Raw genomic sequence first — 25,482 nt, forward strand, 5'->3', positions numbered from 1 at the left:
AATTTTGAAGCACAGATACCTATTATTAATATAAAAACCATTATTCTAAATTATTAAAGAAAATAGGCAAAATGACCCTATTAAATGTACCACTCTATTAAATGGTGTTGGAAAAGCACCAAAGAGAGACAGCTTGATGTTTTTGATACATTTACTTGAGAATATGCATAAATATCTACTATCACAGCTATAGTAACAAGGAATCTTGACCTATTTAAGAACAATTGATACCTAAATGACAGATCAGACTATATGTGTAAGTATGGAAATGGCTTGTACTGTTTTGTACATTCTATGAACAGTGTACATCAGCTACTTTGGAAAGGATCTTTTCATAGTGTATGAAGACGTACATGGTATATAATTTGTATGTCAAATTCAATGCTTGCTCTCTTCTGTCCAAGGATCTTCAGTAAAAGCCATGCAAAAATATATTAAAAAGCCAGAAATATCTACCAAATCTTCATAATTTGTCATGTACAGAGATTTTTATATTCTCTGCCTATCATGTCAAAATAATTCCTTTAGTACCAAATCCTGACTCTAAAAGCTTAATTTTACCCATTAAATGTCCATATTTCTTTATTAGAAATGTTATAGGTTATAGAGAAATTTTTCAGATCATTTTCAAATATCTTAATACAAACATTTCATAAACAGTATTCTATAAACTCAAAAATGCTCTCATCTTTCAGTACTCAAGACTCATCAAAGGTCACATGTAGCCCAAACAATGCATAATTGCATTCCTTGGGATATTTATGAGATAATTTGCATAGAATATAACATGCAATATAAATATAGCCCAAGATCCAAGGTCTAATTAGATTTTTGTTCTGAATTCACTGATTTATGACTAGTGGCTTACCATGATTTCCAGAGATACGTTTAACAGCAAAGCCCATAAAAGAAGCATATACATAATGCATTTTCCTTATACTCCATCCATATTTATACTATTCTTACACTTCTAAACTACTAGAGACATTCATATACAGTATAATTATTGAATTCAGAGTCATTCATATCTGTACTATTACTGTGTGTGGTCAATTTTAATAATCCATGAGGACATTCTCCTCAAATATATTTTAAAATACTAGAATAAACCACATTTTCCACCCATAATTTAAAATCCAGACAAAACTCTCAGATGTGAACCATAAAGGAGAAATTATGCCTTACCTCATACTCAGAAATTTCAGGTAAGTTACTTTCATCTGCCTTCTCTAGCTTTTCAGCAGCCCACTTGCTTGCAGCCTCAGCAAGTTCTTTTTCAGTTAGCCTACTGGGTTTGTCTAACACCTAATAAAAACAAAAGAACAGTTCTGTTACAATTCTCAAGGGCTTTTAAACTTTAAATACATCAAGAAGTATACCCCACTTACACTTAAAATCATATAAGCCTTCAAATTTATATAGAGAACAAGTAAATTCTTTACTTGCTTTTTCAAAATACTCAACACAATTTAAGGAGCAATTCCTTTGGGACATATAGACTAGATCTGATTCAAATTCATTTACATAAACCTTCAGAAATTCATTTAAGGAACAAAAGACACTGTCAATTAACTAATATATTAACAGTATTTAGAACATGCAAGACATTATACTGATTTCAACTTTCTACCTTTAATCATATTCAATGAAATAAATAATGCCAAAATTTCATCAAGGTAAATTCCTAATCAAAGCAACAGAAAAGTCCAGATATGCTGTTTTTATAGTTTGTAATAATTTATATAACTCCTACCCTTGATACAAAATTTATACACTTAAATTTCATTTTTTGATCTCTACTACTACTTTCCTTCTTCAAACCACATACAATAGTAAACAAGGTATGGGATTTGGAGTTACAGACAGAACTGGGTTTGAATGGAAGTTTCATCACTTAACAGGTAGATGATTTTATATACACAATTTATGACACTGTGAGCCTTGGTTTCCTCATTTACAAAATAAAGATTAATAATATTCACTGTTTTACAAATTAATTGTGAGAATCAAGAGGTAACAGAAAGCAGCTAGCATAACGCTTGGTACTTTAGTTTTTCTTTCTTTTCCACATGCATTGCTATAAATCTGCTATACTAAAACATATTTGAAGAAGATCAATCAGTTCATGGGGTCAATATAAAAATGAAGAAAATGTTTTTTTCTGGATCACATGATTCCCCTATGTTACAGAATAAGACGTAAAAATTTAAGGCAAAAATTAGAAAAATTCTTTCCTCAGGCCCTTATGGTAACTCTCTGATTCCATCCTATTTCATTAGCATACATTTTCAAAAACTAGGCCCTTTACCCCGAATTTTGCCCCTACCTCTAAAGTCACATAATTGATTTCAAATATACCTCCTATGGATGACAGTGCCAGTAAAAATCCCCATGTTATGGTACACTACCATTTATAAAGTGCTTTTATATGCAAACCAAAAAAAAGTATTTTAATTAAATGGAATTCCAGGAAGGTGGCTAAGGCAGACCTCATTACCCCAACTTAAAAATGCTGAGCTGGAACTTAAAACTAGGTCTTCTAGATGAACAAGGCCCTTGACCTCCCTCCATAGCTTACTCAATTCACCAAACTACTGGCTTGCCATCCCTAATATTTACTGGAAGATAATAACAATGTACCCACCTGGAGTGTTTCCACAGCCACTGAGGAAGCCTAAATATCTCACTCCAAAGCCCTACCCATTCATAAGGTTAAAAAGGTATAAGTAATATTATTATTATTTAGTAATAAGGTTAAAAAGATTTTAAAAAAAGTCAGAAGAAAAAAACACACATACATGAATATATGCAAGAAAAAAAATTTATACCCCACTTTTTTTTGATATCTGTTTTGAAAAGAAAGCTATAGAGCAAAAACAAAACCTTATAAGTTATCTCTAGTAAAGAAGGAAGCCAAATCTACAACTGAATCCTTCTATTCATCTGTCATTAAATCTGTACACTTGAAAAATTCTCATTTGAAACTAATTTCCAATAGCAGAAAATAAACTCTGAAAAATTATTCCTACATGAGGGCAGCCATAATGTTTAAAAGAAAAAGTCTTCTGCCAAATCAGGAAATCTAGGTAATTAAGCCCCCCACAGCCACCACGTAACCCTGCGCAAAGAACACAGGAGGCTGCACTTTCCCAATACATAAAATAATAATACATCTAAAATTCTGAAATTCTAATTTTAAGACAAAAATGCAAACATCTATGTAAACTGTCAGAGGAAAATATCTAAAACCCACTATGGTTTGTTTCCCACTAAATATGTTTTAAAATGTACCACAAAGTCCTATGTGGTAACTTACATTTACATTGCATCATAGTTCAGGGAAATGAATACTTCATATATCATAATTTAAATATTCAGAGTGACTTGGATGGGCAGGTACTATTTACTCTTCTTTCATTTCTACGTGACAAGAAAAACAAGCCAGTCTTTCAGGTGGATAAAGCACCCTTGACATGGTAAGACAGAACCAAAAAAATCCAATCAATCTTTCCTATTCAAAACCCAGCATTCTAGAATCCTCAGACTTCTGGGAAAGCTCTAAAGACACAAGTTGTCACAAAGACATTTTCTTCTTTTTTTCTTTTGAGGTAGAGAAGCAGCTGCCCCCTGAACACCAGCACACACTGCCAGGTGATATGTATTCTTGCTGAAAAGCCAAACATACCAAGGACAGAAAAACAAAAAGAAGTGAAGAAAGAAGAGAAGTAACAACATTATGGATAGAGACAGAGTGTGAAGTCAGTGAAGAGAACCTCTTAACTGCAGAGAACAGATGGAAACAGCAACACTTCAAATTTTTAAGTTTTGAGGATTAGAACCATAGATCATCTTTTCAACACGTTTTGGGATGCTGGGAAGGTAAGAATGAGAAGAATGATGCAGTGAAGAGCAGTTATGTCCTTGAGAAAATTACTTAATTTCTGAGACTTTTCTGTAAAACAAAGATATATACCTACTTTTTTTTCAATTGCAAAATAATTACAACCATAGCATTAGCTAACACCTGCATCACATGACATAATTACCATTTCTTTCTTGTGGTGAAAACATTTAAGATCTCTTATCAAATTTCAAGTATATAATACAGTATTACTAACTGTAATCACTATGCTGTCAATTAGATCTCCAGAACCTATTCATCTTATACTGGAAGTTTGTAATCTCTGAACAATATCTTCCCTTTTCCCTCACCCATCATCCCTTGGTAACCACCCTTCTTGTCTCTGTTTCTGTGAATTCGGATTTTTTAGATTCCACGTATAAGTGAGATCATACAGTACTTGTCTTTCTCTGACTTATTTCACTTAGCATAATGCCCTCAAGTTCCAACCACGTTGTTGCAAATGGCAGGATGTCCTTTTTTCTCGTGGTTGAATAATATTCCATTGTGTATATATACACCATATCTTCCTTATCCATTCATCCACTGAGGGACACTTAGGTTGTTTTCATGTCTTGGCTATTACAAATAATGCTGCAATGAACATAGGAGTGTAGACATCTCTTTGAGATCCTGTTTTCATTTCCTTTGGAAATATACTCAGAAGTGGATTGCTAGATCATATAGCTCTATTTTTAATTTTTTGAGGAACCTCCATACTGTTTTCCTTCATGGCTGTACCAATTTACAATCCCACCAACAGTAGAGGGTTCCCTTTCTTCTACACCCTCACCAACACTTGTTATCTCTTATCTTTTTGATGACAGTCATTCTAATAAGTGTGAGGGGATATCTCATTGTGGTTTTGATTTGCATTTCCCTGATGATTAGTGATGTTGAGCACCTTTTTGTGTACCTGTTGGCCATCTATATTTCTTCTTTGGAAAAATGTCTATTCAGTTTCTCTGCCCATTTTTTAATTGAATTTTTTAGTTTTTTACTGTTGAGTTGTATAAGTTCTTTACATATTTTGAATATTAACCCCCATCAGATATATGAGTTGCAAATGTTTTCTCCCACCCCGTAGGTTGCCTCCTCTTTTTGTTGATGGTTTCCTTTGCTGTGCAGAAGGTTTTTTGTGTGTGTGTGTGTGAGGAGATCAGCCCTGAGCTAACATCTGCCAATCCTCCTCTTTTTGCTGAGGAAGACTGGCCCTGGGCTAACATCCTTGCCCATCTTCCTCCACTTTATATGGGATGCCGCCACAGCACGGCTTGACAAGCAGTGCATCTGTGCGCGCCCGGGATCCGAACCGGTGAACCCCGGGCCGCCGCAGCGGAGGGTGTGCACTTAACCGCTTGCGCCACCCAGCCGGCCCCTGTGCAGAAGCTTTTTAATTCAATGCGGTTCCACTTGTTTATTTTTGCATTTGTTGCCTTTGCTTTTGGTGTCAAATCCAAAAAATCATTGACAACAATGATGTCAAGGAGCTTACCAACTGTTCTAAGATTTCTATGGTTTCACTTTGAGCTGATTTTCGTATGTGGTGTAAAATAGGGATCCAGTTTCATCCTTTTGTATGTGGCTACCCAGTTTGTCCAAAAGCATTTATTGAAGAGACTATCCTCTCCCCATTGTATATTCTTGGCTCTTTTGTTGTAAATTAATTGACCATATATGCATCAATGTCTTTTCTCAGACCTTATTTCTGAGGTCTCTATTCTGTTCCATGGATCTGTGTGTCTTTTTATGCCAATACCATACTGTTTTGATTACTATAGCTTTGTAATATATTTTAAAATCAGGAAGTGTGATGCCTTCAGCTTTGTTCTTCTGTCTCAAGACTGTTTTGACTATTCAAGGTCTTTTGTGGTTCCATACAAATTTAAGGATTGTTTCTTCTGTTTCTGTGAAAAATGACACTGAAATTTTGATAAGGATTGCACTGAATCTGTAGATTGTTTTGGGTAGTATAGACATTTTAACAATATTAATTCTTCCAATCCATGAACACAAAATATCTTTCCATTTATTTGAGTCTTCAATTTCTTTCATCAATGTCTTATAGTTTTCAGTGTACAGAGCTTTTGCCTCCTTGATTAAATTTATTCCTAAGTATTTCATTCTTTTTGATGCTATTATAAATGGGACTGTTTTCTTAATTTCTCTTTCTGTGATAGTTCGTTATTAATGTATAAAAATACAACTGACTTTTGTATATTGATTTTGTATCCTGCAACTTTACTGAATTTGTGTATTAGTTCTAACAGTTTTTTGGTGATGTCTTTAGGGTTTTCCATATATAATATCATGTCACGTAAAAATAGAGACAGTTTTACTTCTTCCTTTCCGATTTAGATGCTTTTTATTTTTTTTTTCTTGCTAACTGCTCTGGCTAGGACTTCCAGTACTATGTTGATTAAAAGTGGAGAGAGTGGGGACCGGCGCAGCAGTTAAGTGCACACGCTCTGCTGCAGCGGCCCAGGGTTCGGATCCCGGGTGTGCACTGATGCGCTGCTTGTCAAGCCATGCTGTGGCGGCGTCCCACTTAAAGTGGAGGAACATGGGCACAGATGTTAGCCCAGGGCCAGTCTTCCTCAGCAAAAAGAGGAGGATCGGCATCAGATGTTAGCTCAGGGCTAATCTTCCTCACCAAAAAAAAAAAAAAAACAAAAGTGGGGAGAGTGGCCACCCTTGTCTTGTTCCTAATCTTAGGGGAAAAGCTTTCAGCTTTTCACTGTTGAGTATGATGTTAGCTGTGGGCTGTCATATATAGGCTTTATTATGTTGAGGTACATTCCCTCCATATCCAGTTTGTGCAGAGTTTTCATCATGAATGGATACTGAATTTTGTCAAATGCTTTTCCTGCCTCCATTGAGATGATCATATGATTTTTATCCTTCATTTTGTTAATGCAGTGTATCACATTGGTTGATGTGTAGATGTTGAACCATCCTTGCATCCCCAGAATAAATCCCATTTGATCATGGTGTATGATCCTTTTAATGTGCTGTTCAATTTGGTTTGCTAATATTTCGTTGAGGATTTCTGCATCTATGTTCATCAAGGACACCGGCTTGTAATTTTCTGTGCTTGTAGTGTCCTTGTCTGGTTTTAGTATTAAGGTAATACTGGCCTCGTAAAATGAGTTTGCAAGTGTTCCTTCCTCTTCTATTTTTTGGCAGAGTTTGAGAAGTATTGGTATTCTTTAACTGTTTGTGAGAATTCACTAGTGAAATAATCTGAGAAAACTATTTAACTTCTGAGCCTTTGCTACAAAATGGAGATATATACCTACTTATATCATAGGATTTCTGTAATAAGAGAATACTTACTATAGTATCTAGAATCAAGTAGTTATACAATAAATGTTAGGTTTCTGACTAAACCCCCTCTTCCAAAATAAAAGACAGTCTATCAAATATGCCCCATCTGAATATTCATTCCCACCTGGTTATGGTCAAGATGAGCAAGGGCCATAGTAAGTACTAATTTTAGCATAACCTGTGGAAAAAATTCTATGAGGAAATTGCTCATTTACTCTGGTAGCTACTTTCAAATTGTAGTTACTTAAAATTCAAGTTTTTAAATGCAGCAAATGCCCCCCCCCAATTAGGTATGACAGTAAAGAATAAAAGCATTTGTGCTAGACACTCCCTGTCATTTATTTTGTGATTCCTCTTTAAATTAATTTTAGAACTATAACAAACCTTTGATGAAGGAACCGCTGAAGAACTTGAGGGTGAAGTGTCTCTCGATGTTTTCAAAGACTGAACAGGTCTCTCTTTACCTATATAAGAAAATATCAAATGCAATTTTCTAGTTCATTTGTTTTCAATTAGTGTTATTTTGTAATTGAATAAATGGGGGGCGTCAGACACTTACTTTAGTATTGAAATTTTCATTACACTATTAAGTTAAATCTGTTAATGTCTGAATCCACTATCTCTCTCAGAGGCTGGGCACCATCAAAAATTTCAAATAACCTAGAACCAACAGACAACATATATGGCAATCTAGGCCATACCAATGCCAGCTAGCAAGCAGAGAGCCACTGAGAAAACCTCAAGAAAGGCAAAAAGCATTTTAAAATCATAAATGCTTCCTCCTACAAGTTCCTAAAAGCTGGTTTTTAATAAATCACAAGATCCAAGGGTAGTTATTATACAGATACCACCAAAGAGAACTAGCTAATTAAGTGGTAGCTCAAAGAGAGGCATGTAGGAAATTTAGCAGGTATCCCTAAAATGTTGAGATAGTTTAAAAAATAAAAACTAGAACACTATAACCTAGGACACTACTAATCCAGTGCCTGGTACAAATGAGTACCCAAATACTTGTTAAATGGTTAAAAATAAATCTGTATGAGATAAAGTCACTAGCCTTTATCTTTAGGCATTTCAGATATTCACATAGTGCTCTATGTATACCATTATTTTTACAGAAACTTAAGCCAGAAAATAGATTTAAATAATATTACTGTAGCCAGTTCAACAACAACAACAAAAATGTGTTTAGTTAAATAATAATAAGCTGCTGATAGAAAAAGATTTCATTAAACTATCTACATATGTCAAATATAACATAAATCCTCTGCTCTTAATTGTTAGCAAAACTGACAATTACAGAGAAGAGGAGAAAGTGGCACCAAGTGTGGAGTGACATAGAAGCTGGTTAAGGCTGAACGGTGGGTTAAGGCCAGGAAAGCAGTCAAGAGCAAAAGCAGAGACAAAACAACCCTGAAACTGAGGCAGAGCCAGCTTCAGTCAAAAAGCCTCTTAAGCGCTTCCTGCTATGACAAAGATAGCTAAGTAAGGGCCTGGAGGCTCAAAGCCTTCCACCCACCTAGGGCAGTAGTCAATAACATTTTTTTCCAATGTTCTGCAGACTCGCAAAGGCTTTCTCAAGATACCCCTCCACCCTCCCCAGGGACATTTGGCAATGTGTAAAGATATTTTTGATTCTCACAAGTGGGAGAGTGCCACTGGCACATAGTAAGTAGAGCCTAGGGATGCTGCTAAACATCCTATAGATGCAAAGGACAGCCCTCCACAACAAAGAATTATATGGCCTCAAATGTCAATAGTGCCGAGGTTGAGAACTGCTCTAGGCACAGTATTCCAACTCTGAAGCTCCAACAGTCTTAAAAAACACATATTCCTAGAATCTTTTAACCTGTGGTATCATTAAGAGGCTTTCACACTAAGCAAGTTTAAAAGTTCTCGTAGACCTTAAAAATCTAAAGTAAAATGATACCAACCATCAGTACACCCCCAAATGACTAAAAGCATGGTTTGTTTAGTCATTTCCTATTATATTTCCATTGCATGTGGCAAATTCCACATCATGCTGTGACACTGTCAGTCTACGCCACTGCACCAAAGTTCCTAGAGGAACAAGTATCATAGCTTATTTATTTCTGAATGTCTAGGACCTACCTAGCTTGATTCCTTTAAGAAAAGAGCAGGCACTTAAAAACTGGGTAAAAAGATGAATTATTTTCCCACTCTTAGGATACAATGACCTCCCCATCCTACTCTGATAAGCAATTCTTTAAAAGAAGATGAGCAGCTGGACCATTCAGCACAGCACACTATCCTAATTAAAGGCATAATTATAGGCTCAATTTTGGCACATAGCAGCTAGACACAGAAAAAAGTCTTTCATGAGCATCTGTTAATCTCTTACGTAGCATTTCCTTTACAAATAAGACATCAGCACTACAGGTATGCCAAGTATGATGCCCAAGTGTAGACTTGGGATCTTTCCTGAATTTAGCTGCATAAGGGCTACTTTAAGCAGATTTCAACCAAACTCAGTGTGCAAAAGCAAAGGAATGCTGAAGGGTAGGGCAGGTGATTTATGACATATCCACATATATTCATATATACCTGTTGCATGAAGTGGAAGGGCAGGCAAGAAGCAAAAGATAAAGAAAAAGGATGATACAGATGGCAGCAGAAAAAGCACAGAAAAGGTAAATAGAAATCCCCTGATCCTACTGTTGTCAGGTCCTATCTGCCAATGACCTTCTTCTACAGATCTCAACCTCCAATGAGGCGGCTGTTCCTGACCAGGAAGGGCTAGCCCAGAAAACCAACCCATATATCCCCCCAAATCCTATTACCCCAGTCTACTGCTATTCAACTCTGGTTCCGACAGTAGACTAATGGAGCAGTTACACACTTTTCCCATTTCTATAACTTCTATCAATTCAAGTCCCCCACCCCTTCACAATCGCAAATCAAAATCTAACTCAAAACTCACCTCTTTCTGGCTTTCCTTCATTCTGCCGTTTGTAGGAGGCACCAGCACGCACGGACTCTAGGGAAAGGTGGGCAGGGAGGAATTAACACCAGCACCTCTGTGCCCAGGAGGAACAAGAGAAGAACCCAGAAGTAGGATTGATGAGAATAGGAACTTCTGAGCATTTGCTGGTGACTCTAACCTCTTTCCTACCCTGCCTTCAAGTTGGGTTGCCTGAGCAACCACTGAAGAGGAATAAATAACAGAACAGAAGAAAATCTCTGTTTAAGATCAGAAGCTAATTGGGTCCAAGAACAATGAACTATGAAGATGAGGCTAACCAAGGATAGCATGGGCAGAAAGGAATGAGAAAATGATAAGATGCTGAAACTTGAAGATGGGGATCCTGTCTTACTCTTCATTGTAAGCACCTAGTCTAATCTCAAGTTGACATTCAAAGGACTGGTTAAACAATGACACCAAAAAATCAATAGTGAAAGATGAATCACCATTAGAAATCAAAAAGAACACTGGGAAGGTTTTCATAGCATATCATATCAGTTCCCTGCGCTTACAATGGTTATCTGCAAGTAGTCATTCTGACTTGCTCTCAACAAGAGCCTATTACTAAATCTTGCTAATTCTTTTTATACAAACTTTCTCATATAGTCATGTGCCGCATAACAACGCTTCAGTCAACAACAGACTGCATATACCATGGTGATCCCATAAGATCAGTACCATATAGCCTACATGTGTAGTAGGCTATACCATCTAGGTTTGTATAAGAGCACTCTGATGTTCTCACAATGACGAAATCATCTAAAGATACATTTCTCAGAACATAACCCTGTTGTTCAGCAACACATGACTGTAAATGATTTTCTTTATAAACAAATCCACAGCTACTGTCTTGGTTGAACCCCTAATTATCTCATATTTAAAATCTTGTAAATATTTTGTTAGCTTTCTTACCTGCAAACTCTTAATGATGGAGATAGAATCAGCTTTCTAAATAGCCTAAATATACTAGTAGGAGCTCCCAGATATCTTTCCAATAAAATGCAAACTCGTTAACATTTATTTCAAATTCTTCTATTATAGATCCCAAATTGTCAATTTTACCTTTTTTCTGAGAAAATAACACACTTTTTATGAATTGTTACGGCATTGTCAGCAACTTGAATTAAAAAATGTTGTAAGAAATATCATGCAAATACTGCCATCCTACTTTTTGCAAGAATGTTGTTGAAGATGTACTTTCCTTCTCTCAGTTTTCACTGATCTGTCATTAGGAAAATTTTTGTTCCTCCTCAGCAGCCGATTTGCTTTTATCTGAGGTATACTGTGAACACTATTATTGCTCATTTCCTCTTTGCTTTAGGCAAATTCTTAGTTCACCTACAGCAACTGTTGAGAGCCTTATCATACGCATTTATTTCATATACTACTAACTTTACTCTTACTTTTATTTTCATATCCTTATTTCCCTTTTACACGAAATCCTTCATCCATTTACTTAATCCTGTTTTATTAAGTGTTTATTTTGTTAGCCTGCCTCAAATTCTTTGTAGATGAAGAGATTAGGACAGTGATATTTTACAGGAGTGTCTGGAGTCTAGGGCTGGCTCATACTAGCTGGTGAGAGTGGACTGTCCATATCTCTTCCAAACTGAGTGATTCCACACTGGTAGCCTGAAATCAGTCGTGGTGGTATATTCACTCCATGGATATTGGCAAATGTCACAAATCAGTGTTTTTTTCCCCTGAAGAGTCAGTTTACTCACACACCAATGGTGCTGTATTTATTGATTTTGATTGCAAATTTCAGAGACATTGTAGGAATTTCCACATTTAACTACAGATTCCTATCCATATTTGTAGAAATTTCCACATTTAACTACAGATTCCTATCCATATTGCCTTTAACAGGCCTGGGCTATTTAATAATATCCTAACAGACTAGTAAAACCACCCAGCTGAACCCAGCTCAAATTGCAGAATCATAAACAAATAAGTGGTTGTTTCAATCCACTAAGTTTTAGAGTATCTTTTTTTAAAATACAACAAGAAATAATAGAAACAACCCCACTGTGCTTAAACTCTTCATCCCGGAGTTTTCAATGATCTGTTTATTTTAAAACTAAAGGTCTTTCTTCTTTTCCTCTACTATAGCATTTTAACGATTTATAAGCAAGTTTTTCTTAGTATTTTGCCATTTGGTTTTCATGTCTTTGTACTTCTGTGTTTGTCCTCCTCCATCTTCCTAACTGCATCTTTCTCTTTCTTCTGTTGGCTGTTGTCCGTAAATGTAAGTGTTCCTCCTAACCTCAATCCTTTTTGCTCTCCCATTCTTAGGTGGCAACAACCAATACTGTGAATACAAATGTCTCTCAAATCCACTTCTTCCACTCACACTTCTATATTTCTAACTGACAGAATGCTACTCCTTAGCTATTTAGTCATTACCTCAAATTCATCTCAGACATCATCTTAGTAAGCAGACACTAACTCCCTGCTTGAAAGCTGGACAAAAAGGCTCAACACACGCCTGTCCTTGCTGTGACTTGCTAAAGAAGAGGAGTTCCAAATTAGGATGACGGAAAGAAATTAGGAAAGGAAAATTCGGAAGGTGACAGTATGGAAACCAAAATCCAAGTCAATATATTGGTGAGTGAAAGAATAAATGGGGAGGAAGAAAATGAAGGGAAATTTCTAATACTGGTTCCATAGATCAGGTATAAAGTTCTTCCTATACAAATGAAATCAAAGCCAGAGAAGCAACTTAATGTTCCAACAAGCATTTAGAAGTTCTGTAAGAATTTAACAATATTTGGTACTCTTTGAAATAACAGCTGATAAGAATATAAATATTAACAATATTTGATGACTCTTTGAATATCGAACTGTAAATCTCATATGAACTTTCACAAATATACTTTCTTCCTGACGTGTTTTCCTGATGAAAGCAATGATGAACCTAACTAGACTCATCCAATCTTATCGTGTTATTAATTATTCATAACCCATGTAGGAACAAAAGACACTACTAGGGGAAAAAATTAAAATCATCATTAGAGATGATAAAGTTAGGGGCTATGTCTTGCAAACTCTTAAATTCTTGGTACAGTGCCTAACAGATAGGAAGAAAACAGATACTTCTGGATGAAAGTCTTATCAATAAAACAGATACTTCTGAATGAAAGTCTTATCAATAAAACAAACTCCATAGCACAGGTAGTACACTCATCTCTCCTTTGATAGCTGACGCTTTGAAAGAGAAATTTAGATATGAACAAATGAAGACGTGGTGGCTACAAAGATACTAAGGAAATGATTTATTTTTCTGGATCATGGATGAAGATATGCAAATTTGGGGCTCTTGGTTAGGAAGAACATGATTTCCCAGAGATCTACTGGTTTATTCAAGAAGATATGAAACAGAAAATGGAGGGGACACAAGAAAAATGCTCTTGTGATAAAGACACCAAAAAACAATAGAAAAAAAACCCAACCAGACAGAGGGGTAGAGAAAGCTTTGCACCATCTCTGCTTCCCCTTAACAGTCATCCTTAGAAGATTAGAGATGCAACAAGTTAAAGGCGTATTAACTACTAATACTTGGAAGTGCACTTCCGAATAGAACTCTCCTTTAATACATCAGCTAAAACCACACGGGCTTACATTTAAAAACATAAATAAAACATTACACCACCTGCACATATTATGAATGTGTGCAACTGACAGAACATACTAAGTCCTAAAACAAGGATGCTATAAATGCCTACACATATGGAAACGTCATTAATTGATTACTGTTTTAGATCCTTGACCACTTAGATGCCAGAAAAGCTATAGCTATACCTCTAGAATTCACCCAGGGAACTCACAGCCAAAGCTCTCTTGTAAGTAAACAATGAATTCTCAAACAAGAAGAGTATATTGTAGAATCTAATTCAATAGCACATTCATAGCCTGGACCAGGTAAAAGTCCAAGATCTTTCAGGAAAATATTAAATTACTCTTTAAGTACTCCACATGGTACAGCTCATCTCAATAATCCTTCTCCACTTGCATTCCTCCACCAACTTCTACCCATCCTTCAGATAGCACCTAAAATGTTTATTCCTGTGTGATGACTTTTTTGTCTCCCTCACTAGGTCATAAACTCAGAGGGCAAAGACTGGGTCTGTCTTGCTTGGCAAATCACTTACGTGAAATATACTTTCATTGAATAAAAGACTGTATGAGTATTGAACATAAATACAGTGACTTTCAAGACAAAGAAACACTATGATATTCAGCTGCTATGAGAACAAGTTTATCTTCCCTTCCCACTGCCTAATGAACACGACCTGATGATAAAGTCTCATTTCTATATTTCCATTACCACTCTAAGCCTGCACAGAAAAGCCTTCGTTCTAAAGGCAGAATTAAACCTCCAAATTTTATTGGAATTTCAGCTATAATCCAAAAATTTAGGTGGACTTCCAAATTTATTCACAGCCAACAAGTCTGAAGACAGGTGTCTTTTCCCATTACATTGAAGTTCAATAATGGAATCTGTCTTCCAAATATACTCTTCTCAAAATAGTTTTTTAACTCTTGTACATTTTCAGTTATCTTAGAAGGTGTGCTTTCAGAAAAGAATAAATGTTGATGAATAATAGTCTTTCTTTAAAATATCTTCTATTCTTAACAATGATTGATGATATCAAGAAAATAAGGGGAGGAAGGGCCCAAAATCAGAGCTACAGAAAATCAGATACAAGATCAAAAAAACAATAAATTTGCACATCTTCCATAGTAATGATATTTTAAAAATTCAACCAAAATGTCACACAACCTAATTAATAAATGAGCATCACTGGTAAATTTGACATTAATCCATAGCAAATGTTTAGAATGAATTAACAAAGAGGTAGTTTCTAAGTATTTACATATTCATCCCTAGCAGTCACAATGGATTCACAAAAACAAAGCAAGGCAATCTTTATGTCACTGCTTTGATAGAGGAAATGCTTTGTAACTTGAGTTTCCAGAAAGCACCTGACAAAGTCTTCCACTCACTTTCCTCAAGTGGAAAGGAAGACAAGATGGGGGAATCACAACCGCTTAAATAACAGCAAACAATGCAGATAAATGGTTGAGGTCCACAGAGAGAGGTCTCTAGAGGTTTCCATATTTGACCTTATGCTACTCAACATAATTATTAATGATTAACACAAAACACATAAAGCATACTTATGTGCAGGTAAAACAAAGCTGTTTTTATCTGCTGCTAATATATACGATGACTAAATGAGATTTTAGGACATCTATGGAACACAATAATAAGCCAAAGTTAATTAGATAAAATTTAGCATTCCTAGATTTTTTTTAACGCATTAACTACACACAAACAATTGCACCCGAAAAAAGTACAGGCTGAAGGGCATTTTGTTTAAGAGCAATACATGTGAAAATGGCTTAGGTTTCAGTTGCCTAGAGTCCCATAAGGGCCAATAATACAATGTGGTTGACAAAATAAAAGTTCACTTTTAGCATCACAACTTGAACAGAAAAAAAATTTGGAAAGCAAAAGATCTGAAAAGGATGTAAAATAAAAGAAACAGCTGAAGAAACTAAATATATTTAAACCTAGAAAAAATAATCATGAAGATTAAGATGGTACTCTTCAAATACATAAAAGATGAACAACATAAAAAGAAGAAATATCTTCATGGCTCTAAGACAAATAACTAGCATTATGTAGATGTTACAGGAAAAGATTTTAATTGTTTTATAAAAAATGAGCTGTAGAAAGATGGAAGGACTGGATCATGATACAGTAAACATCATAGGAAATACTTTAACAAAGAACAGGTATGGAAGACTGAACTTGTAATCTCTGATGTCACCATTAACGCTATCCTAAAAAAGGTAAATAACAAAAGTATAAGATAGGAAAACAATGACATTCATTTGAGAAAGGGGAGAAAAAAAGGAAATACATAGCTGAGGGAGTTGGCAAATGGGAAGATGTTTGGTTAGATTAATCAGAATAAAAATAAACTTCAAGTAAAAATACACAAGGTATATAACAAAACAATTTTAACTAGAACAATATCATAATAAACAAGGGGAAAGGAAATGAGGTTAACTTGTACAACCTATACTGTTAGCATGTAAATATGGACAACAAAAATGAACGAAACATAATATTGTAGTCACAGTATGACCAGGTTAGTTCAAGTTACAGGCAGAAAATTCTTACATGTAAAACACAAAATGAGAACAACAGTTTGCTTTAGGAGAATAATTAGTCTGAAGCAGTACAAAGTTCCATAGGACTAACCCAAAAGTCTAAGTAGAAGAAATTTAAATACACGTGTGGACATGTAAGCACAAAATGGACAATACGTAGTTGAGATGAAAAAGCTAAAAATCATTCTGTGGCTTATAATTAAGCACATAAGAGACATATTAAATGCACAGAAGAATTATTAAGAATTAGTCTTTAAATGGTTACCATGGCCAAACTACTAGTGATCACTAAAATAAGTAAAATTACTCTGAAAAGTATAAACAAAAAGCAAAAAGTTAAAAGTTAAAAAATTAGCAAAACTAGAGCATAAGGAGTAATAAAATTATTTTTACCTGTTATTTATAGAAACATTTAAAACCTTTGTCAAAATTCCAATTTACATTAAAAGTAAATTAATACATTATTGCTAATTAACCCAGTTTAAATGACAGATAATCGAAGGACCCTGTTTCTCAGTCCTTTTTTGAAGAAAAAACTAAGTGTCATCAATCTTCGTGACATTTAGGTTTAAAGCAAAACCTGGTACCACAAATACACAAATATGTAAAATAACAATAACTTCTTCCATTTATTGTTTAAAATAAGACTTCTCCATTAACTTTTTGCAAGATGATCTTATGTAACTATTCTGAAAACTATTTAAATAAAAGTACAGAAAAACATTTTAATAGTTCAGCCCAAATAGTTAAGGCATTAATGAAAGTAACCTGCAAAGAGAATTTTCCCAGAACAAACTTTTTTTCTTGATTAAAGAACTTCACTTTCAAAGCTAAATGACTTAAGAAAATAAACATGAAGGCATTAACAAAGTCGTATGCTCTATTTCATTCAATTTACACCATATTTTAGTCTCTGAACTTCCTGTATCATCTTTTCATCACTCCAGATATTAAACGTATTAGACCTCCAAGGATGGGGAAAGTATAGTGGAAACCCTAAGACAGAAGCATCACCTTGTGGATCCTCCACATTTCATCTCAAGATTTTAGAGTGTTGGCCACTAACTACCAGGCTGAAAGCAGACAAAAGATGCCTCTCTAGAAATTTGTTTTAGAGGAGAAATAAAAAATAAGGCTAATTCACCAATAACTATCTTAAGTGACTTAATAGCTTCACCACAAGCTGTCAAGTAAGGATCTTGGGGCCAGCCCGGTGGCGTAATAGTTAAGTTCAAATGCTCTGCTTCGGCAGCCCAGGGTCTGCAGGTTCGAATCCTGGGTGTGGACCAACACACCACTCATCAAACCATGCTGTGGCGGCATCCCACATACAAAAGAGAGAAAGGTGGGCACAGACGTTAGTTCAGAGCCAATCTTCCTAAGCAAAAAGAGGAAGATTGGCAACAGATGTTAGCTCAGGGCCAATCTTCCTCACCAAAAAAAAAGAATCTCAAGCTTCCATTTTACTCATGTTTTCTTAAAAAGGCTTTATAATCAGTTTCCAAAGATAAGTTTCTCCTCTTAATCAAATCATTAATAGCTCGGGATTTAAGTAATACACATCCAAAAAAATATGTTCTTAGAAGGTGTCCAGCTAATTATGATATTTATGTCTGTGCATATGAGCGTGCACTGGAGCTTAGAGATTGTTTATCTTCTTAAAGGAGGACAGGGGGTGGGAGGGAAGAAGGAAGTGAAGCAAATGAGAAAATATCAAACTTAACACTGAACTCCATGGTAAAGTTCAGTTACCAGGAACTACTCTGAAAGCATTTTAAGCAATAAGGCATATGTAAGTGACTATGTTTGTTTTAAATCCTTCAAATAACATTCTTAACTCCTACATGACCATTCATACACATGTATCCAAAAATATGCTTTTTGGAAGCCCCTCCCTACCAAGCTCTGAAAATAGAAAATTGATAAATGTTTATTAAATACAGGAATCCAGCAACAGCTACAATGGAGACAATCTGATGACCTGAAATAATCTCAACATGCAGGAGGCAAAGGCTGTTGAAGTAAAACTCTTATTATTGGGGGAAAAAACAGTTAATAGGAAGGAAGTTAAAAGGAAAGATAAAGAATTATCCTAGATGTTTCTGTACTTTGGCTTATAATTCCTTCTCCCCAGAAGATACTTCTCCACTTGTAGAAACCTGAAATAAAAGATGAACCCAAATATCATTTCCCCTACAACATGTTCTTCCAATCCCCAGAGTGAGAATCTCTCTTACCTTGACCTGCTCATGTCATCTTAACTCATTTATGACATATCAATTCTTATATCAAAGTTATATTTACATATTGATAAAGTTGGTATTAGGGGAAAATACATACATACTCTAGTTCCTTGGTGACAGGAATATCTTTCTATCTAACACAGTGCCTTTCATATAGAAGGCATGAGGAAATTTCTGAATGACCTCAACTGCAGGTAGTAGAGTCTAGAAGATAATACAGAAACGCTTTATCTAGACAATAAGTTGTTTTGTTTATTTATTTCAACATACTGAGCAATTCAGCCCAGACAACATGCACAGAATGCCATGTATGCCCAGGCACTCCAAATTTAAAAAAAAAAAAAAAGGAAGTTGGAAAAGAATGACGCTAACGTAGGTTTTAGCTCTAAATTCTATAAAGCTATATCTTATATGTAGGGGAAACCACTGATATTTGTTATGAAAAATATACTATCAGATATATAGAGATATCATCTAGTGACAGAATATTAAGGAGTTTGGACCGGCACAGGAATTAGCAGAAAATACAGGAGGTGTATGACTTTCTGACATGATTACAAACACATCTCTTCCATGCTGAAGAATTAGAAGGGAAATGCCATGCGGCCTGCAACTTAGTGTTCATTATACTATTCTTTTCACGTTTCTAAAAGTTTGAAAATTTTCAAAATAAAAAGTTAAGAAGATATATTTCTTACAACATCTATAAGGCAATCTGACTCTACGTTCTCATAGGTGCACGTTGCAAAAGAAAAAGTCTTAAAAATACATACTTCTATGTTGAGATTGATGGAAAGAGTATGTTTTGCTTCTTTCTGGAGAGTAGCTTCTACTACTGACACTGGATCCAGATCTGCTGTGTGGAGACTCCTTTCGGCCTACAGGTGATTCTCTGAAAAAAGGTGTGTCTCTTTTATGAGGAGACCGGTCTCTCACATAATGGGAAGAGTAGAAACCTTTTCTTCTAAAGCCATCTCTCATGTCCCTTGGAAGAAAAAGTAAAATAAGTTAATTATAACCTGTACAAAAACTCTTGATTACAAGCTACTCTTTATTTATGTTATAATCTTAGTTCCCTTTTTCTACCACCACCTGACTTTCGAAGTCAGTCAGCAAAATGAAATTTTATCCCTGAAAAACTATTTAAAATGCATTATTTTTTCACAGTTTGGGGTAGAAGCAAGTAGTTAAGTTCAAAAGCCACTTTATTCTAAGCAAGCATAGAAATTTTAAAAAGTGAAAAATATACAGTCATATAGTCTCTATTTCTGTTTGCCATTAATAGTATACCACACAGCTACCATACTTTCAAAGACACCCAGGGAATGCCAAAGATTCCCCAAGGGAGACATTTCATGGCCTACTATCCCCCTCTAAGTATAGTACATACTACTGGTTTTCAACTGGTACAATTTTGCCTCCCAGGTGACAATTTGGCAATGTCGGTAAACATTTTTGTTGTCACAACTGGAGAGAAGGGGGTGCTACTGGTGGGTAAGGGCCAGGGATGCTGCTAAAATCCTACAATGCCCAGGACAGCTCCCATACACAAACACACAACAAAAAACTATCTGATCCAAAATGTTAATAATGTCAAGGTTGAGAAACCCTGCTATATACCTATTAATCCTTGCTCTCTGAGTTTGTATCCTTAGTATGCAGATTGTTGCCCATCTCTAAACACCAACTTTTTATAAATCACCTCTACTTTTACTAATTAAATTTCTTTATTAAGCAACATCATCAACTCAGAGCAGAAAATAAGTCTGAGTAATAAAACTTTATAAAGCAAAACCATCTTTAAAACATCAAAGCAAAGCAAAATTATTAAATAAAACCATCAAGACATGAGCCTCTATGTAAAAGAATACTTGGAGTCAAACAAGTTTTAATTAAGATTTAGCAAATGTACCTCCATATTAAAATTAAAGAACATTAAATTTCAGACAGAATGCTTAGAGACAAACCAATGGCATGAAATTTCAAATGCTTAAAAAATAATTTTAGCATACTGATCGGTAGTCCCCAATATATAAGTAGGTTATTGTCATTAGCTGATTAATACCCAAAATATATTGCCCTTACAGATACAATTAAGTTTCTCTGGGCAAAAGCAGAAAACAGCTAAAACTCATTTATGATAAATGAACTTGGACAGAATACTAATATTGAAATAAAGCATTAAAGAGATTCTAATACATTCAAGTTCAATCACTAAAACGACGGGAGTCATATCAACATCACTGAGAGCCAGAGTGGCTATATATGTATTACACAGGTTTTAGGAACTGTACCAGGTGCTGGGGACCCGGTGGTGAACCAAATGCACACAGTCCCTTCCATCACAGAACTCTCCAGCTACTAAGAGAGGCTGATATTAAACAAATAAACATAAAACACGTGAACACAGTCAAGAGTACATGCAGGGAGACTAATTAGGAACCTACTCAGTCCAGGCAAGAGACAGTGGTAGTTTAGATGAGGTGTGAGCAGGGGAGGGGTCACAAATTTAACACACACAAGAACGGACCTTTGTAGACTCAATGGGACATGGTTAATGTTTGACCAAGGAGTGTGCGAGACAAACAAACAATGTTAAGCTGATTCCCAGAATTTTGGCATGATACATTATTGAAATGAGAAAAGCAGATTTGAGAAATAGAGATGGGGTAGGGGACCCACATTTAGACTCAAACATGTTAAGTCTGAGATGTTCATGTAACATCTTGGCAGGCAACTAGTATCACTCGTGACAAGACCAGAAGAGATTTTTGGCTATTACTATAAATTTTCATATAATTATAAATTTGCCTGTAATTAGGCAGTATTTAAAGCCTTAGGTATGGATGAAAACACACGATAAAAAGAGCAGAGGACCCAGAATCTATGACTAGAAAACTACCACACTGAGCAATGGTTTGTCCAAGAAGAATGAAACAGAATGGCCACAGAAACATGAGGGAAACTCATGAGTAAGTTAAACATGAGGGAAACTCATGAGTAAGTTATCAGGGAAACCAAGGAAAGAGTGCTCCAAGAAGGAGAATAAAAGTTTCCTACACTGAAACCAAATGAGCTCTTATTGATCACTTACTTAAGGGATAGACAAGAGCACGTCCACATTCAGAAGAAAGGCTGCCTACTTTCCCCGAGGCAGGTGAGGGGGTCCGGGGGAGACAAAATGCTGAACTACAGTTTCCTAATTCTGACACCAGGTGGCGGTAAAACCACAACAGCACAGTTCAGAACTATGAGCGTGGCCTGGGTGGCTGGATACGCTTGGGCAAAGTATATGTCCGATTTTAATGTCTCAGAGCAGACAAAAAGATGTATCATCTCATTGAATAAATATTTAAGATAACCCAAGTTATTTTAAGTTTTCTCTATCAAATAGGCAAAGGATCCTACCCAGTAGTGAAAATGAGGGTAAATCGAAGACACATAAGCCTCATCATAAATACTATACAATTTGGATTAGACTGGAAATTGCTACCAATTTAAAGGTGCTAAAAAAGGAAACACTACTCTAGTCCATAAAAGAGGATTAAACTTCCAAGGTCAACATAGCGAATACTAGATAGAACTGCAAACAGCATACTTTTCTGTCAGAATGCCTTTCTTATCTCCATTAACATGTTTCCTTTCTCTCTTCCTCTATTTATATGTGTGCACACATCTGACTTTTTCTAGGCTCAAAATGCTGCAGAATACTTTGAATTCCTTCTTTTTCTTGGCATAACACCCAACTTTAAGGTAGTTTGCATGTGATTTCAAATGTCAACCGAGAGAGTTTCTATCTTTGAGGGAAAAACAGTAGCAATTATCAAAACAATCCATAATCCATAAATGAGATGAGTGTCTTAATGCTTATCACTGTGTAATTTCCTTCCATCACCGACAGAGGTATACATACAGCTACTATGAGTAATGGTGGGCACTTGTAGCTACTATAAGGTGCTAGCAGTGCACATGACATGAAACAGTTGAGTCCTAATTTTCTTAAATTTTTGTCTTCCACTATAATTTATGATAAATTTAGGTAAAATGGATATTCAAAAGCTTAGATTTTTTTTTAATTAAGACAATATGGCAGGGGCAAATTAAGCAACCTTACATCTTAACCTTACACCTAAACAAAACCCTTTCATAGATTTACTTCTAATTCTTTGGCATAACTAATGAGAGAATGCAATGAGTTTTTAAAGCACATAATTCATCAGAAAACGAATAATGCTTTCATTAGTAAACTTATTCCTAGTAAACTCAGTAGGAATTTTTTCCTTTCTTTTCGTATTATTTCTATAATGTGATTGTACTACTTTTATAATGGAAACTTCTAAAACTTATTTTTATTTAATAACAAATTGGTAGTTAAGCTATTTTTTCTTTCATTTATAGTTCCTATTCAACTGGAAGACCAAACATTTCACAATTATTAAATAAATCACTTTATTATGAACAACTGACATAACTATTTTCCCTGATATGTCAATATTCTCTCAAGTTCCTTATTTAAGATTTTAAAAAGATAATTGATCTTCCACTGCTCAGTGCCACCTTCCCCCATTCTACTACCTCCCACCAACACCAACCCTCCAAGCCAGTAAGTAATCTGGATGGCTGATATTCCCTCTACTAATTGAGTAGCTGTACCATACACTTCAGAGAGGAAAAGCCACGTACAGACATGGCTCACTGACGCTTAACTGTACTCTTATGACTAGTATAGCTATTATTATTGCTCTGAGATTCTGATACTCTAAAAGCAAAAAAAAAAAACTGCTTTTCCAAATTATAACATGAAAAATACTCAAAATATCTGGAAGAATAAAAACAGATTCTATTAATGAGGCTCCTTACTATATTACTGATTCCCAAGTGATGGTGATTTTGCTCCCAGGGACACGTGGCAATGTCTGAAGACATGACATTTTTAACTGTCACAACTGAGTACTACTAGCATCTAGTGGGTAGAGGTCAGGGATGTTGCTAAACTCGTACAAGGCACAGGACAGCCCCCTACAATAAAGAACTATCCAGCCCAAAATGTCAATAGTGCTCAAGTTCAGAAACCCTGAGATACACAGATAGACACACAGATAGATACATACACACACACACACATAAATTTAATCTATCAGTTTGAGAAATATGTAGAAACATTCTAGAGCTTTCTTAGAACCACTTATCAATTCCAAAATGTTTCTTTATAACATATCTAACATCAAGTATTAAAATTTCTTCAACTCTCCTAAATGTTCAAATTATATTTTACATTTTCAAGTAAAGTATTTTTGACTCTATTTTCAATCTTTTAATTTACATATAGTCCAATAACTAAGAGCACAGGGTCTGGAACAAGTCTGCCAGGGTTTAAATCCTGCCTCCACCAGTCGTTTACTGTGGAAAAGGTCTGACAATTACTTAACCTCTCTGTGCCTGTTCCTCATCTGTAAAACGGGAATGATGGATTACGAGGGATAATGCCTACCAACACATATAAGAACTTTATATATTAACTCATTAACACAAATTAAAAAAAAACACACTGACAATACCAAGTGTTGACAAGGATGTGAAACAACTGGAATTTACATACCTTGTTGATGGGATATAAATAGGTACAAAGACGCTAGCTCTCAGTCTACAAATCACTGCATGAATAACAAATGCACATAATCATCAGTGACCAATCACATCACATCTTTCAAAGTCTGTTGGATCAGTTATCGTGCATCTGTTATTCAGTGCGCACACAGACAGCAAAATGTAGTTTTGTTGTTTTCTTGTCTCCCAATGATAAACCCATGTGACATTTCACAAAAATAGATAATTGAAAGAAAACTGGCCAACAAAGACAAAAGTGCAGCCAAGAAACAAAAAAGTTGATAATGGTAGAAGTGAAATTCAAATGAAACATAATGGAGTTACAGAAGAAACAGCTGAACATGGGAATGCTGACAATGTTGCCCTTCAGGAGACCCTAGATATGCAGCCAGAGGAAGTTAGTGAAAGGAAAATTATTGACATAAATAACGAAAGTGATTGTGACAAAAAGGAAGATGTCCCAGAGGCAGTGAGGCTAACAAAAAACTTCACATTAAAGGAACTCTCAAGTGATATTTCACAACAATGAAAACGCAAAGGAAAAAATGGTGGAAATTGACCCAAATGTAGAATGGAGTATGACAATTCACCAAGGCATAAAAAAGATGCTTGCTCATATCTTAAGATATACAATGAGAAGGCAAGCACTCTTCAAACTACTCTTGATAAGTTTTTCACAAAGAAATAAAAGTCTATCTAAACCGTCAATGTTTCCAATGTTTTAAATTATAGTGTACTAAATGAATATTAGTTTTATAATTTTTTAAATCCCTATACATTTCTAGTTGACTGAAAGAGTTTAATTTAATGTTTTGACAAAATTTAAAAGACAAAACAATTACAATTTTTCGCATTGACTATTAAGATTGCTTTAAGTCAGAATAACGATTCCTTGGAGAGGAAGGAGAAAGTAATTGAATAGGGGCATGCAGAAGCTTCTGGGATGCAAGTAATATTCTATTTCCTAACTTGGATTGTGATTACATGTATGGTAATTCATTGAACTTTACACTTTGACTTATGTACTGTATGAATGTTATATGCTCTAATAAGTGTTTATTAAAAAGGAAGGTGTCAGGGCCAGCCCGGTGGCACAAGCAGTTAAGTGCACGCACTCCGCTGCAGCAGCCCAGGGTTTGCCAGTTCGGATCCCGGGCGCACACCGACGCACCGCTTGGCAGGCCATGCTGTGGCAGCATCCCATATAAAGTGGAGGAAGATGGACACGGATGTTAGCC

At 35.4% G+C, this 25,482-nt stretch overlaps 1 protein-coding gene across 9 annotated transcripts in view; it reads right to left on the minus strand.

The window, feature by feature from the left end:
• The window catches only part of PPHLN1 (periphilin 1), a 116,949-nt gene that overhangs the window by 45,067 nt on the left and 46,400 nt on the right, over positions 1 to 25,482 (minus strand). For 7 of the 9 annotated variants that reach the window (XM_004428905.3, XM_014786383.2, XM_004428907.3 and 4 more), the window contains 4 exons: positions 19,411 to 19,622; positions 10,170 to 10,226; positions 7,613 to 7,692; positions 1,186 to 1,305 (listed from right to left, as the gene is read on the minus strand). In XM_004428905.3, the coding sequence (XP_004428962.1) occupies positions 1,186 to 1,305; positions 7,613 to 7,692; positions 10,170 to 10,226; positions 19,411 to 19,622 (469 nt within the window). The remainder of the gene's footprint in view (positions 1 to 1,185; positions 1,306 to 7,612; positions 7,693 to 10,169; positions 10,227 to 19,410; positions 19,623 to 25,482) is intronic. The other 2 variants (XM_014786382.2, XM_014786380.2) reach the window with 1 other exon arrangement.

This window comes from Ceratotherium simum, chromosome 17, assembly GCF_057802395.1.
Source record: "Ceratotherium simum simum isolate JZ-2026a chromosome 17, ASM5780239v1, whole genome shotgun sequence".
Taxonomy (NCBI): Eukaryota; Metazoa; Chordata; class Mammalia; order Perissodactyla; family Rhinocerotidae; genus Ceratotherium; species Ceratotherium simum.